Source organism: Erinaceus europaeus, chromosome 15 (assembly GCF_950295315.1).
Source record: "Erinaceus europaeus chromosome 15, mEriEur2.1, whole genome shotgun sequence".
Classification (NCBI taxonomy): domain Eukaryota; kingdom Metazoa; phylum Chordata; class Mammalia; order Eulipotyphla; family Erinaceidae; genus Erinaceus; species Erinaceus europaeus.
This window is the reverse complement of record NC_080176.1, coordinates 61,839,666-61,856,694: the sequence shown is the minus strand read 5'-3', so window position 1 is coordinate 61,856,694 and position 17,029 is coordinate 61,839,666. Positions and strand designations below refer to the sequence as shown.

At 39.5% G+C, this 17,029-nt stretch overlaps 1 protein-coding gene across 2 annotated transcripts in view; it reads right to left on the bottom strand.

The window, feature by feature from the left end:
- The window catches only part of KATNAL2 (katanin catalytic subunit A1 like 2), a 94,890-nt gene that overhangs the window by 66,263 nt on the left and 11,598 nt on the right, over positions 1–17,029 (bottom strand). For both annotated transcript variants that reach the window (XM_060173829.1, XM_060173830.1), the window contains exons 2-3: positions 10,671–10,741; positions 1,241–1,407 (exon numbers count right to left, since the gene is read on the bottom strand). In XM_060173829.1, the coding sequence (XP_060029812.1) occupies positions 1,241–1,407; positions 10,671–10,741 (238 nt within the window). The remainder of the gene's footprint in view (positions 1–1,240; positions 1,408–10,670; positions 10,742–17,029) is intronic.

The window sequence follows — 17,029 nt, the reverse complement described above, 5'->3', positions numbered from 1 at the left end:
CAAATATGAAAAAAAGAAAATATCAACCTGTTTCCAAGACTGTGGGAGAACTATAGTGGTTATATATGGGGGTAGATATGGGGACACAGACCTTTAGTGACAGGAGTGGTAAAAAAAATTTCAGTGGTGAAGTGTAAAAAAAAAAATTGAAATAGGCTGGAATCATTGAAACTACTGGCAAATGCAATACACGCTGGCTTTACAGTTACTACCTCATTACGCTTCAAGACCTTACACCATTTAGTTGTGGTGTGTGGGACACCAGGACAACTGCATGAGGCTGGTGGGAACACTTTATCAGCCATATTCTGTCAGTCTTCCTTACAGTAAAGACTATGTCCAACATCCCAGGAGAATGTGGTTTCCAGTTAGATCAGAACTAGCAGTCTAGAAATGAGATCACGTCAGTAGTCTTTGTTGCCCAATGGTTAAGAACCAGTACTGTCTTTGACAAGACCCAAATCTAATAACCAGATAAGGATGCCAGACTTTGAATCCTGCACTGCAAGGGGACACAGATAAACTACTTCTCTCTGACCCCCTCCAGCCCTGAGATTTGGCCCTGGTTGTTTTTAATCGATGTTCCTCTTGGTTTCCTGGTCCCTACATGAAATGTTAACATCTGTGGCTTAACAAGCACCTTGTAAACAGGACAATGATCTCCCTTGGTTTATAATTACTTCCCCCACTTACAGACATCTAAGTCAATGTTACAACAAAATACAAGGCCCTCACTTGAGATCTTTCCTCCAGCCAGCCTCCTTGACTGCTAACCTGTCCTGGGTCTCTGCATTACACTGATCATTATCTGGATTGATGGCCTTCAAAAGCATTTCATTATCTATACATGAGCTATTAACATCACCAGTACTCATTTTCATGTTATTTTCCAGATAGATAATAGGTCTTCCTAACAAGAAAAGATTCTTCTGTCATTTTCCTCTTCCAATAACTCTTTCCATCTCTAAAGAAATTAAAGTGATGGTGGTCTTCTAAGAACCACCTCTGACACACTGGGGTTTTGCTTTCACTGCTCTAAAACACTCATTCTTCAAATAAATGCCAATATGACTTGAGGGAAGCCGGCGATATCTAGACAATCATATTTAAATTGCATTGTTTCTAAAAGAAGTGACACAACTTGTCTTCCTGTTCCATCAGCCATCTACCTGAAAATATATGAAGAAGCACTGATCTTAAAGACAGGATAAAGCCTTATTTCTAGAAAATATCCATGTACCTGTATCTGGTGTCTTTTTGATAATTTTGGGGTATTTCTGAAATTTTACAAAATAATAGCTCTCATATTCCATCAAAATAGTTTCAAGATCAACGTTGTCACAAACTTCAAAGCGTCGTAACCCAAATTTACTTTCTTGCTCCAAAGCATTGGCTGCATCCAAATATCTGGCCATGTTACAGAGGAAAAGGGAAAAAAATATTAACATTGCATGTAAAGAATAAAGGTAGGGGGCTGGGTGGTGGCACACACAATAGAGTACAGATTTTACTATACTTGAGGGCATGTGTTCAAGTCCCTGATCCCCACCTGCAGATGTCACTCGTTCTTTCTCTTCCCTCTCCCTTTTAACTTCTTCCTGTCGTTTTCCTGTGTCTATTATAGAAAAGAAAGGAAAAAACAAAGAAACAACAACAAAAGGCTACTGGGAGTGGTGGAATTTTCATGCAGAAACCTGGCCCCAGAAATAGCCCTAGTGACTCTCCAAAATATGTAATAATAAAATGAAATAAATTTTTAAAAAGTAAATAGGGATAACAAGCTCACAGAGACTAAACAGAGTGAGATAAACATTTCATCATTTGGTCTGCCTATAGAGTTTGAGCCTCTCACACAGCAAATATGAGCAAATATACTGTGACTTAAAGCACTGACTCTACATATCTATCCTAACGATACTCAATGGTTTATTTACCGTCTTTGTAAACTTATTCAGTACTTTAAACATGTCACCAGACTGTCTGGTGGTCTTAGCACTAAAAATAAGGGCCTTGTATTATGAATTTCTGAGATTCCTCAGATTTTTTTTTAAAAGAATTTATTTATGAACACAAAATAGAGGAGAGAGAAAGCCAGAACATCAAGATGACAAGATGACACATGAGATGCCAGAAATTGAATTTAGGACTTCATGCTTGCAAATTCAGTGTCCCATTCACTGTGACACTTCCTGGAACTAATCCCTTAGATAGTAATCCTAGCTCTTAAATTGCCCTTAAAGTTTGTTTTTAATTAGTTAGTTAATTAATTGTGCCAGAACACTGCTCTAATATATGCTGTGCCAGGGTCTTACTCATGCAAGCCCCCTACTCACTGAGCTACCTCCCTGGATACAACTTCTTTTTAAAATCAAGGGCTCTCTTCTGAACAAGAAAATGCACACAGTGTGAATATGTACAAATTAACAGTATAATTTCAGGAGCTCATAGAAGACCAGAGATTAAGAATTCCTTCTAGGGGCCGGTTGAGGTAGCGCATCAGATTAAATGCAAATGGTATAAAGCACAAGGACAGGTGTAAGGATCTCGGTTTGAGCCCCAGGCTACCCACCTGCAGGGGGCGGGGTCACCTCACAGGCAGTGAAACAGGTCTGCAAATGTCTATCATTCTCTTCCTTTCTCTGTCTTCCCCTCCTCTCTTGATTTCTCTGTCCTATCCAACAACAATACTAATAACAACAAGGGCAACAAAAGGGGGGAAAAAAAGCCTCGAGGAGCAGTGGATTTGTAGGGAAGGTACCAAGCCCCAGTAATAACCCCAGAGGGAAAAAAAAAAGAATTCCTGTGGCCCGGGAGGTGGCGCAATGATAAAGCTTTGGACTCTCAAGCATGAGGTCTCGAGTTCGATCCCCAGCAGCACATGTGCCAGAGTGATGTCTGGTTCTTTCTCTCTCCTCCTATCTTTCTCATAAATAAATAAAATATTTAAAAAAAAAAAAAAGAATTCCTTCTGCAGGTGGAAATTCTTTCCATTTGATGAAAGTCTAGAGGGTTATCTAAATCAACTTTGCCTCAGATTCTGATTGCATTTTCCTGAAAGAGACTTCCATGATTGTTTCCAATGTCCTTGCTAATTTCAAAGAATTCCCAAGTGTCACCTGCCTATAGAAGTGAGCGTCTCAACAAGGGAAAATAAATAAATTTTCTCAAAATAAATAAATAATTTTTAAAAATAATTTTTAAAAATAAATAATTTTTAAATATAAATAATTTAAAATAATTTAAATAATTTAAAATAATTTAAATAATTTAAATAATTTAAATAATTTAAATAATTTAAATAATTTAAATAATTTAAATAATTTAAATAATTTAAATAATTTTAAAATAATTTAAAATAATTTTTAAAAATAAATAAATTTTCTCAAAAGGGAAAATAAATAAATAAATAAATAAAAGAAGTGAGCTTCTACACTTACTGATGGCTCACCAGGCCTCCACTCTTAAAGTCTTAACTCCCATTTTACAGGGGAAAAAAATGAAATCAGACTTTTTGCTAATAGTTTTCTTTAGAATGGAGTAATCAATTGTGATCATTTAAGAAAACAAATTGAAAATAAAGAGAAATGAAAATTCCACCACTCAGAGAGAAGGACTGTTAACATTTTATCTCTATTCCTCATAGCTTTAAATGTCTACATACATGTTTGCTTTACTTGCAGAACAAACTACATACATGTTTGCTTTACTTGCAGAACAAACAAGATGGAAGATGAGCACATGTATTAAATGTGGTCTTTCCTGACACCACAGTGTATAATGAACTCCCGCAGGGATCATGGAGCTCCAACTTAAAAACAAAGGAATAGACTGTCTCCAGGACCCCTGATTTCCTAAAGGAATTGATCACTGGAAAATGAAACTTCTTCTGCATGTTGCTACTACACTGTTAGAATCTGAATGAAGTCTGAATTTAATAGGGCACCCAGGTGGAGGTACTAGAGGTTCTTAGTCAACAGCGACAAGACAGGATTTTAGGAAGAGCAATGAACACAGATGAGCAAGTTAGTGGGAGAGAAAGGGAAGTATGCAGTGCTACAAGAATCCACCCATGATCCTCCACTGTAATTCACCAATTCTCATGCACTTCGTCGATGCATTTCTGTTTCATGTTGTTCCACATATGCCATGCCCCTTCTTTCTCTGTTCATCACATCTCGCTATTCATATTATACACATTTTCCAAGACCAGCTCAAATTGCCTTTTCTGTAAAGCTTTCTCTCATTGTTCATTCCAATTCATGAGTATCTATGCTCTTTGATGCATTCTTAGCATTTCACTAAGGTCAGGACTATTTTTTTCTGACACTATTATGTATTTTAAAAAATATCTGTAGTTCACCTTTCATCTTGCTAATTGACCAAAAGCTTCTTTTCCCACAGGGTCTCAGAAAAATCAACTGTAGCGGAATATTAATTGATTCAAGATGCAAAGGGCCATCTTGTGGCAGAAAGAACAATTGCATATTTTTTCTTTTTTTTTTTTTTTAGCAATTTACAAAATTACAAAATAACAGAGGTACAATTCCACACTGTTGCCACTACCAGAGTTCTGTATCCTTATTCCCTCCATTGGAAACTGTAATGAATCTCCAAAGGTCACAGATATGTGTTGGTTATTATTTCTATAATATATATGTATATATATGCATATATATGTATATATATATATATATACCCATTTTTTCTATGGTCCTGCCTTCTCTTCCTTTTGAAATCACATCTGTACCTATTACTATTTTCTAATGTCCTGTCTTTTTTTCTCTTCTCTTTCTAGGTCCTGAATAGGAATTGGGGTTCAGAGCCCTCTAGTGATCTTACCCTAATAGTTCTCTTTCTCTGGGAGTATGGGCCAAAATTCTATTTTGGGGTGCAGAAGGCAGAAGTTCCATCTTTTATAATTGCTTTTCACCTTTTATAATTGCTTTTCATTGGAATGCTGGTTCGTACTCCCAGCCTGTTTCTATTTTCCCTGGTGGAGTAGGGCTCTGGAGAGGTGTTGTTCCTGGACATATTGGTGAGGTCATCTGGCCCGGGAGTTCAGGATGAAATCATAGTAGCATCTTCAACTTGGCACCTGTGGTTTAGTAAGTTTCTGAAGAAGTCCTGGTTGTATTTTGTTGAGTTTTCAGTGACTTTTTGTTGTTTTTTCTAGTTTCACACAAGAGTTGTCTGAAAAGGCTTCTATTCCATAGCCATACCTTTGGGAGTCTGCCTCATTTGCTTTATTTATTGGTTTTGTACACCCACTGAAGAAAAAGTGCATATTTTGTACAGTAAGCAACAACACCTGAAGAAGAGCTAGCTGTGTTAGTTTTCATTTGTCTTTCTGTCTTTACAGTTCTTTCTGACATATCTTCTGGAATACAAAAATGCATCACAAGGGAGTCAGGCGGTAGCGTAGCGGGTTAAGCACACGTGGCACAAAGCACAAGGACCAGCATAAGGATCCCGGTTTGAGCCCCCGGCTCCCCACCTGTAGGGGAGTCACTTCACAGGTGGTGAAGCAGGTCTGCAGGTGTCTGTCTTTCTCTCTCCTCTCTGTCTTCCCCTCCTCTCTCCATTTCTCTCTGTCCTATCCAACAAAGGCAACATCCAAAACAACAACAATAATAACTACAACAACAATTTTAAAAAAGGGAAATAAGAGGGAAAATAAATATAAAAAATAAAATAAAACAAAAATGCATCACAATAACAGGAATTACTTGTGTAAAACAGCCAAATATCAACTAATTGTCCCTCCTGTTATTCACACAAAGGGCTCACTCATTTCTCTGGTTTAAGGCTAGTGGTGATATGGAAAGAATGAACCGTTTTCTCAGTGCAATTCATATCCTCAACACAAATATGAAGTATGTGTGAAAAAGCTTGTGTTGCAAGTGGAATGCTTTTGTACTAAAGATGATGAAGTTCATCACATTTACCAGGGCAAAGGCTAATATTAAAAATTTCAAAAGTATGATATTAAAGTGTTGTAAGAAAGACTGCATTTTGTAATTAAATATCATTTGATCAATCAAGGGAAGGGAACTATCTGTTTGCTCACTAACAATGTTTGTTTAAAGGTTCTGTGTTAAAAACAGTCACCAAAACATAGGCATCTGAAATTCTGTCAGTAAAAACACTAAAGGGGTGATGAAATAGCTCACCTAGATAGTGCACCTGCTTTGTCATGCACAAGACCCAGGTTTGAACTCACCCACCACCATGCTGGAGGAGGCTTCTGTTCTGTGGTGTCTCCCACCAACCCATATATATATATATATATATATATATATAGTCAGCCTGGGGAGGTGATGCCCCAGTGATGACAAAAAATAATAATGAAATAAAATAAACAAAACAAGAGCCTTTAATTAATGACTAAAATAATAAAATCATCCTTAGGTATAGTTACAAAGATTTGATTTTCTGATTTTAAATAAGTCATACATTTTAAAATGAATTGTGCACAATTTTATTATCTTGAGGTGATCCTCAAGCTACCACAAATCTAGCACGAGAGATCTCAGGAAAGACTTGGAAAGAATTTGTGGTTGAGATAGACCTGGAAAGTGTCCCCGCAGTGTCCTTCAAATGGGAAAAGAGGTTTACAACCTCAAACAGAGGTTACAATGTAAAGGGAAAAATTCCTCAAGGCTACTCCGAAAGGTCATGTCTCTGAAAAGGCAACAGGGAGCGTTCAGCAGTCGTGTACCTGGCTGAGCACACAAGTTATCCTAAGAAGCCATGTTCAAGTCTCCACCCACACTTACAGGGGGAAACTCAATAAGTGGTGAAGCAGGTATTCAGGTGTCTCTTTTTCTCCTTCTCAATTTCTCTATGCCCTATTAAAAGGAAGAAAGAAAGACAGAAAAAGAGAGAGGAAGAGAGAAAGTAAGGGAGGGAGGAAGGAAGGAAGAAAGAAAGGGAAAAGACAATGATTGCTCTCAACAGCTGTTGCTGCCATGGTTCAGAGGACTATGAGAAGTTTTCACTTCCATCTAAGCTGATTCCACTCCTTCTCTCCTAACTGCCCACTGCCCCAAACCCTGATCTTAGTAGATTTCCCAGTCTTTTAGCTACAGTCATTTTTCTGTTTCTAGTAGCTGTTAAATTTACTAATAGCTATTGGAGCAGAGTTGTTCATCTAAGACTTTGGGGAAAGGCCGGCAGCTGGTCAACCAGCCCTGGCTGTAAGGAGAACTGTCTGTGGGGGCCGGCCAGTAGCACAATGGGTTAGGCGCACAGGGTGAAGAGAACTGTCTCCACCTGGTGCTCTCCATGTTTAGAGCCGCTCTGGTGTGCCAGTGAGGCTGCCCTGTGCATTGAAGTAGCACCTTCTGTCCTCTGCCCTCTAGATGCCACTATGATAACTCCAAAGAGCAAAAAATACCCTGGTGTTAAATACTACCCTTAGTCAAACCCCATTAAAGTTCTGCGACCATCTTTGCTTTCTAAATCCTAAACCTGAAACTGGAATATTTTCTTCCTGACTGCAGTTACAAAAGAATTTTTTTTTCAGACACTGTGGATCGACTGTTTTCCTCTCATAATTCCTGCCATCTCAGCAACCCTCATTGTTGTATGAATGTTTTTTTTAATATTTCATTTATTATTTTTTTATTTATTGGATAGAAGCAGAGAGAAATTGAGAGAGGAAAGACAGAGAGGGAGAGAAAGAGAGACATCTGTAGCATGGCTTTACTGCTTGTGAAGCTTTCCTTTTATAGGTGGGGACAGGCTTGAACTCAGGTCCTGAGCACTGTAACATATACACCACCACTCAACCCTTCAAATGTATTTTTGTACCACTTGTGCTTAACCCACTGTACTACTGACAAACTTTCTCAAGTGTATTTTTAATGATGCAGGTATCCAGACTCAAATACTCCCAAACTTCTTGTACCCAACAATTATATAATGGACATAGCAAAAAAGAAGAGGGAGGGAGGAACCCAGGCATAGGTTGTCTAAGTAAATCGAAAACCTTTATCTAGAGAGAAGGAAGACTGAGGAATATGAGCTGTATCCTAGATAAAAGGGGTATGTGTCTGGGTTGTTTCAGAGGAGAGGTAGGAGTCAGCAGAGGCAGGGAATTTTGAGAGCAGTGAGTCTGTCCTGTATGTTGCCATGATGGGGAATGGATGACATTATTTCATTTGTCAAAACCCACACAACTGCACAACAGAGAGTGAACTCTGATGTAAACCATAGACTTTAGCTAATAATAACATATCAGTATAGTAATAAATAAACTACACCTATGCAAGATGGTTGTTTTTTTTTTTTCTTTCCTCCAGAGCACTCTGGCTCATGGCAATGTGGTGTGGGGAGTGAACTTGGGACTTTGGAGCCTCAGGCATGAGAGTCTCTTTGCATAATCATTATGCTTTCTACCCCAGGCCTGAAAGAAGTCAGTAAGAGGAGACTGTTGGCCAGCTCAGTGGGCCCTTGGCCAAATTCTAACCCTGGCACTAAATGGGATGTGTTAAAGCACCAAGAAAAGGATTCACGTTGTAGTGTCTCTCCTTTCCCCATCTACCTATATAAAATTGACTCCAGAGTAGTGACAACACACATAGGTAAGGCCTTGCCTTGGAAAAACAAACAAATAAAGGGAGGAAATGGTAGGGAGTAAGGGTTGCCATTTACTGGGAACCCTGTTTTCTTGGTTCAGTTTTTCTATATATAGCAAACTGTTCTGAAATAGCTCAAATAATAAAAAATAAAACAGTTCACCAGGTTCTGGATGCCAGCATGATGCCAACCAGACTTCCTGGACTGACGACCTCACCATTGTGTCCTGGAGCCCTGCATCCCCAGAGACCCACCCTACTAGGGAAAGAGAGAGGCAGACTGGGAGTATGAACCAACCAGTCAACGCCCATGTTCAGCGGGGAAGCAATTACAGAAGCCAGACTTTCCACCTTCTGCAACCCATAATGACCCTGGGTCCATACTCCCAAAGGGATAGAGAATGGGAAAGCTATCAGGGGAGGGGATGGGGTATGGAGATCAGGTGGTGGGAACTGTGTGGAGTTGTACCCCTCCTATCCTAGGGTTTTGTTAATGTCTCCTTTCTTAAATAAATTAATTAATTTAAAAAAAAATTCAACATCACAGCACAGTATTCTCCAGGACTGAGTGTTGTTCTCTCTCTCTCTCAATACCTATAGCTCATAGAAGAAAATAAATACATCTTTTTAAATTATTTACTTATTTATTTACTACTGGATAGAGACTGAAAGAGAAATTGAAAGGGGAGGGGAGATAGAGATGGAAAGAGACAGAGCAACACCTTCAGCCTTACTTCACCAATAAGTGAAGATTTTCCCTTGCAGGTGGGGACCAGGGGCTTGAACCCAGGTCCTCATGCACTGCAATGCATGTGCTTAACCAGGTGCACCACTTCCTGGCCCCATAAATACATCTTTTTAAGCTACAGAGGGGAGAGGGAGAGGGAGAGGGAGAGGGAGAGGGAGAGGGAGAGGGAGAGGGAGAGGGAGAGGGAGAGGGAGAGGGAGAGGGAGAGGGAGAGGGAGAGGGAGAGGGCGGCCTGAGACCCAAATGTTACATTGTAGATTGTTTGCAGTTCGTGCTCCCCAGGACATTGGACAGACTCAACTCCCTCCCCTACACCAAGAGAGAAAGACTCTTCCCGTCCTTAGTCCTTAGTGCAAATTAAGTGGAAGGGGAGGAGAGAAGTGCATGTGTGGGCTGCTGATGCCCAGGTGTAGGGGGCCTTGGCAGGGATTTGGAGGGGGGAGAGGGGCAGAAGGAATCTGTTTGTTGGGCAGGCTGCAGGCAGGGGAGGCCTTGAGTGAGTCCAGGGCTGTGCGTGGGTGTGGTGGCAGGGGGTTAGGGCCTGTCCCCCTTCTGGATGGTGAGATGGCAGCTGGGCTGGCCCAGGGCCCCCAGGGTTGGAGGGCAGCAGCAGGTTGGCAGGAAAGTAGCGCAGGGAGGCACACAGTAGATGACAGGGAGCTGGGGTAAGGGAGCAAGGGGAAAGGGGGCAACCTTGCAGAGGGGGCTGGACTGGAGAGTGAGTGGAGGAGAGAGGGAGAGGCAGAGGCAGAGGCAGAGGCAGAGGCAGAGGCAGAGGGAGAGGGAGAGAGGAAAGGAATGACACCATAGTATTGCTCCACCCTTTGTGAAGGAAGCTTCACAAGTGCCCAGATGTGGAGTCTGTGGGCTCACACCGAGGTCCTCACTCATGGTAAAGTGTGTGTTCTACCCCAGTTAACCATCTCCCAAGTAAATACATCTTTAAAAATTAAAGTCTATGGGAGTCCGGTGGTAGTGCAGCAGGTTAAGCGCACGGGCACAAAGGCAAGGACCAGCTTAAGGATCCCAGTTCGAGCCCCGGCTCCCCACCTGCAGGGGAGTTGCTTCACAGGTGGTTAAGCAGGTCTGCAGGTGTCTGTCTTTCTCTCCCCCTCTGTCATCCCTTCTCTCCATTTCTCTCTGTCCTATCCAGCAACGATGACAACAGTAATAACTACAACAATAAAACAACAAGGGCAACAAAAGGGAATAAATAAATAAATATTTTAAAAAACAACTTTAAAAAAATTAAAATCTATTAGCTGTTTTGAAAAGTCTGTATCTGGTGCAGTGGAAGTCAGGGAAAGAGAAGAATCACCGTAAGTGCTTGCAATGTAACATACCCTTCTTGCGTTAAATAATGCAAAATCAAGATAAGGAGATTTTTCCGCCGTGCTTCTGTCCTCATCTCGCACTGTGAACAAAGAGAAAAATTTAGTTGGGATGACAGTGAGGTACAGCTCTCCTTTCATAGCTGTAAACCCTTGAAGGTAAATATAATCTGTCAAACCAACCAGCTTGGCTCACAGACTGGAAGGCTCTCTAAGGACATATAAGACTTTCTATTGTTATTTCCTTCTCTGAGCTGAAGTCTCAATTGTAAATGGAAGGTACAATGATTTAAATGAGAATTGCAGTTTACAAACTAACTTCTCACTGCCTAGCTAGTTGGTCCTTTATTGCTTATAACCAAGAAGAAACAAGCATGATCCTGACTCTTTGGTCTAGGTTAAGGAAAGGGATGCTAAATTTATGAGCCAGAAATCAGCTCTAGCTCCAATGTCTTAAATTCAAAATCCCACCAAACACCTGCATGAATAAACTGTAGAGAGGGGATGGATGGCATGGCTAGCTATTGGGAACATCCATCCACAGTAACATACAAAGAAAACTCCTGCATAATAATGTCCTTTGTGCAACTTGGGTGGATTTGTGCATTAATTCACAATGTCAATGTGCTGTATTAACTATTTAGTATCTGAAACCCCCCTGAAAAGCATTCCTAAAATATTTCCTTTAACTCTAATTTTCCTTATTTGAAAATAACTTACCTGCTGTCTTTATCCAAGGAGAATGCAACTGGATAGAAGCAAAAGAATGGATCCTGAGTGACTTAAACTATGTCAGAAATCTATGCACAAACATGTTTCTGACACATGCAGTATTTGTCCAGAGCTTTCTTAAAAAGCGATGCCTTAATATTACTATCGTTATTTTATTGCCACCAAGGTTATCGCTGGGGCTAGATGTGTCCACTCTCTTCTGTGATTTCAAGAGTTACTTCATTCCATTTTAGAGCACATGGCACCAACAGATTTGACTATGTCTGTCTAAAATCCACTTCCTCTGTAGGGAAAGATCTGATTAACAAAGAGGTGGGCTGTGGCACACCAGTTGAATGCACAGGCAGCCATGCATGCATAAATAACTGCATCCCACCTGCCTCCATTTAGATCTGCTGGGGGAAGCTTCCCTAGTAGGAAAGCTGTATTACAGGCGTCTTTCTCTCTCCCCATTTCTTGTTGTCTCTATCAAAAATAAACAATTAATTAAAGAAAAAAAATGGCTAGCCTCAAAGATAATCCCTTTAGGAAACTATATGTAGCAGGTCACTAAAAAAAAAAAAAAAGATCCTGGGTGATTTCTACTTTAAGAGGCCCATTTTTTTTTTAATTTCTTTATTGGGGAATTAATGTTTTACATTCAACAGTAAATACAATAGTTTGTACATGCATAACATTTCCCAGTTTTCCATATAACAATACAACCCCCACTAGGTCCTTAAGAGGCCCATTTAATTGATGGGGGTAGACAGAATAATAGTTATGCAAAGAGACTCTCAGGCCTGAGGCTCCAAAATCCCAGTCAATGCCCTGCTCCACCACAAATGAGAGCTGAACAGTGTTCTGGTAAAAAAATAAAAACTCCATTTAAATCTGCTTAGTACGAGATCAAGAATCTACAAGACAGTTACAATAATGTCATGATTTGTTTGTAGTTGTAAAATACAATTTATATTGAAGAATATTCAAAGTGTTGACTCATTTATAATAACAGTAATAAAGTAATAAAGATAATAATCTAGGGCTGGGGAGACAGGATAATGGTTATGCAAATGATTTTTATGTCTGAGGCTCTGAAGTTCCAAATTCAGTCCCTAGCACTACCATAAACCAGAGCTCAGCAGTGCTCTGTTTTTTCTCTGTATTGTTCTCTCTGTCTCTCTCTCATCAAAATAAACAAAATCTTTTTTTTAAGATAGTAATTAATAAATAATGCCTCTTCCCTGGTTAAGAATCAGAGCAAGTTCCACTTTCTTACTAGTTACTTACAAATGCTTTTTTCTCCTCCCACTAGAAGTAGTTACCACTAGAAGTAGTTACTACCAATCTGGTTTTTCTGAGTCAGTCTTTCCTTTTTATGGTTTCCCCAATTATGGAACTATTCTTAAAATATTATTTCATTTTCATATTTTTAAGTGTTATAAGACTAGAACATACATTTTATTTATTTATCTATTTATTTATTGGTGATCACTTTTGTTTACTAGTATATACTCTCCCCAATAACAATTCTTATCAAAGCAAAGACATTATACAAACTAGAAATTTCATAAAATCAAGAATCCTTAAACAAATAAAAATGGAATTTGAAGGAAATATACTGAGGCCTGATGCCCTCTTCTCACAGGAAGAACTTATCTTGCTGAAACAAGGAGGTGATGTGCTGAGATTAAGCAGATCCCTCACCCATACAGGAAGATTTACCCCTACCTATACCAGACATCTCCAACCAGAAATGAATCATAAGTCCTATGACCCATTCCATGACCCTTCCCATGCCAGACAATGTAACAGGACTCTATGTAAGGACCAACCTGTTGGTTCCACTAAGGGCTCTTAGCTCCCCCTAGATGGGCTCTCTATTCCCAACTGGGACTCCTTTCTCCCTGCCTCCCTCTGGCTACTATATTAAACTTTTCTTTTCACTCCTGACTTAACTTGACTTACTTTGTGTCACATAATTCTAACATTTTGGGGCTAAAACCTGAGAGGGGATAAGGATCTAGCCTCTCCCTCTAGGCCTTTACTGTCACACTATCCCAACAGAATTATCTTATGACCCAGCAATACCACTCTTAGGCATTTTTCCAGTGAACACTCAAACACTAATTAGAAGGGACACATGCACCCCTATGTTCATAGCTGCATTATTCACAGTAGCCAAAGAGTGGAAGCAAACTAAATGCCCATCATCAGATGACTGGCTAAAGAAGTTATGGGATACATATTCCATGGAATACTACTCCGCAATCTAAAAAGATGATATTGTGTTATCTGAGACAAAATGGAAGCAACTAGAGGTGATTATGCTTAGTGAAATAAATAAAGAGTTGAAGACAACTACCAGATGGTTTTACTCATCTGTGAAATCCAGAGATCTTATTTACAAGAACTGCCAAAAAAAAAAAAAATCCAAGCAAAACATATAAGAACTCTGGTGGTTATTTTTGGAAGGTGGAAGAGTAGGAATATAGAACTTTGGTGGTGGGTATGGTAAGAACTATAAATTGTAGTCTTACAATCTTGTAACAGTTAATAACAAATTTTAAAAAACAAAAATGACCACTTAAACTGTCTATTCTCTAATTTTCTGGTCTGAGGGTATAATTTCACAGTGTCTCCCAGGGTTGTTCTCTAAAGTCTCTCAATATAATCCTTTCTCTTTCTCTACAAATAAAAGTAGCATTAAACACTTAAGTCACCCTTAGTTAATTCTAGTAGGCAATATCTGTTCTTTCTTGATAGGTTCACTAGATCACCGGTTTTCTTGTTTTTCACTTTAAATTATTAACTTCATGGATTACGGAAGTAGCATAGTTTAAATGGTGGTTATCCTTCCGGGCACAGAATTTTGGTGGTGGGTGTGGTGTGGAACTATACTACTGTTGTTTTATAATCTTGTAAATCATTACTAAATCACTAATTTAAAAAATATCTCAAAAAATAAAAATTCTATAAAAGATGTGTAGATACAGTAGAATTAGCACTGAATGCAAAAGAGGTCAGAAGACTTGTTTTGAGCTGAGATGATAGTATAATGGTTATGCAAAAAGGCTTTCTTGCCTTAAGGCTCTGGGCACCACCATAAACTAGAGCCCCCCCCTTCTTTTTTTTTTAATTGAAGTGCTTTAATCTTTGTCAAGTTATCTTTACTTATTTATTGGCTAGAGATAGCCTGAAATTGAGAGGGGAAGAGAGTGATAGAGAAGGAGAGAGACAGAGAGATACCTACAGCACTGCTTCACCACTTGCAAAGCTTTTCCCCGGGAGGTGGGGGTGGGGGCTGAAACCTGGGTCCTTGCACATTGTAACATGTGCGCTCAACCAGGTGCGCCACCACCCAGCCCCCTCTCTGTATTCCCATTAAATTGAAAAGACAACTTAGTATTGCTTTGTGAAATTTCAGTTGTTATTTACATGTGTGTATGTACATACTAGATACCAGTACAAGAAGTTTTACCAATCTAAAAAGTATGTCTACTAGATACCAATCTAAGAAGGTCACAGTAATAAAGTTTAAAAGCCAGTGTCTACTCTGACATTAAATGGAGATGTCCACCACTGACTCTCTTGGTGAAGAATGCACATTTTCTAAATAGCCAAAATTAGCACTGGTGTCAGTGTTTCTCTGTCTCTCCCTCTCTCTCTCAAAGGGGGATGTGGTAAGGGTTTTTTTTTCTTTTCATTTTTTACTTTTTTCTTTATTTTCTTTATTTATTTATTGTAATTTGATTTGCCTCACCTACAATGCCATCTAGTGTACTTAGGAGGGAAACACTGTATGAAATTTATGTAGATCCAGATCATTATTTGCATAATAAAGGTGAAATCACAATTCAGTACGAATCAAGTTTGCCGAATAAAAAAAAATAATAGCCTCATATGAGATACAAAATACTAAGACTGATGGGACTTGTTTCTACAAGTACCAGTTCTCAAATCCATACTTGGTGGTTTGGTTTGGAATTTTAGGAATTCAACAGAATGTATCTGGAGATACTGAGTCTCAGATCCTGAGATCCAGACATGTTTAGAGATTTGCTCAAGATCCCACAAGGGACTGAAAGCAGAATCCAGGCCTTCCGACTCTTGGGATCTTCCCTCCACCAGGTTCTCCATCAGATTCTCTACATGAACTCCACACTCGATGGATGAAAATCATCAATCTCCACTCCCACTCTGCAGATCTATCCCAAACCAGTTAGGAGCTATTATCCTAATTTCCCCCAAAAAACTATGCTAATTTTGCCAAAAACAAGCAGATATGGCTACCAAAGTTGTTTTTATCTGAACAAGTCACAAATGACGTTGTTAACAATTTTATTATTATTATTATTATTATTAATTTACCAGAGCATTGATCAGCTCTGGCTTATGGTGGTGTGGAGGATTGAACCTGGATCTTCAAAGCCTAATCTACCTCCACCCAAAAATTTATTAAATCTGACAACGCAAATCTTTTGTGGTCATGTCCAAGCAATCAGGGCTAGATCTCCTTCAAATTATTTGTCACCACACAGCAACTGGAGTAATATGTCTCATAGGAGATTCTGCCTTTTAATTTCTGAATAGCCATAGTCCTGTTGTAATTGAAACCAACTCATCCTATTTGTGTGTCAAGAACAAAAGGGTTGGAATGAAAGAGCCATGAAAGCTATGCACATTTGAGACTGCACTAGTTACTATTAGTGCCATTTCTAAGGACTTCTTCGACCCTCCATGTTCAGAGGGTCTCCAGCAGTATCATATGTCACACTGGGCAAATCCTGAACAGTGACTTACAAACTGGGGTGCCATTTCCAAACCAGGGCTAATAAGTATGGCTATGCTTTGTTCATGTATTTCCATGGCCATCCTTTGTCCTGGAAGCATATCTTTCTTCCTATTTTGAAATATGTGCTGATAACAATGCTCTCTTGTTACTAGGACACTGAGAGAAAAAAAAAAAGTCAAGGAGATTTGTGCCTGGATTTGTCCCTGTGTGGTTATTCTACTCCTGGTAGACTCTTTTTTTTAACCTTTTAGTTTCAGATTAGAGAGAGAGAGAGAGAGAGAGAACAGGCACAGAAAGGAAGAGAGACACCACAGCATAAATCCACCATTCACAAAGCACCCCCTGACACCCTACATGGTGGTCCTTGCATTAACCTGGGTCCTTGTGCGTGGTGATATGTGCTTTACCGGGTGAACTATCTCCTGATTTCACCATGAAATATTCTGACCACGATCCTCAACACCATCATACTGCACAGGGTTTGGCTCAGAGCTCTGAACTTCCTAAAGTTGGGACTTTAGGTAGATCCAGAAAATTCATTAGAGCAATAAAAGATATTGAGAGAGATGTTTTTAAAGGCAGGCTAGGTGATGTAGAGGACACAATAGTTCAGAGGTACAGAGTTTCTTCGAGCAATCTTGAAAATGCTGCCTCCAGAAAGATGGTTCAGTGGGTAAAGCACAGGACTTGCATGTTTGAGGGCCCAAGTTTGAAGTCCAGGATTGCATGTGCCAGAGTGATAATATAATTCTTTCTCTATCCCAATAAATAAATAAAGTTATCAGGACTAGTGGTCTGGGAGGTGGTACAGTGGATAAAGCATTGAACTCTCAAGCATGAGGTCCCAAGTTCAATCCCCAGCAGC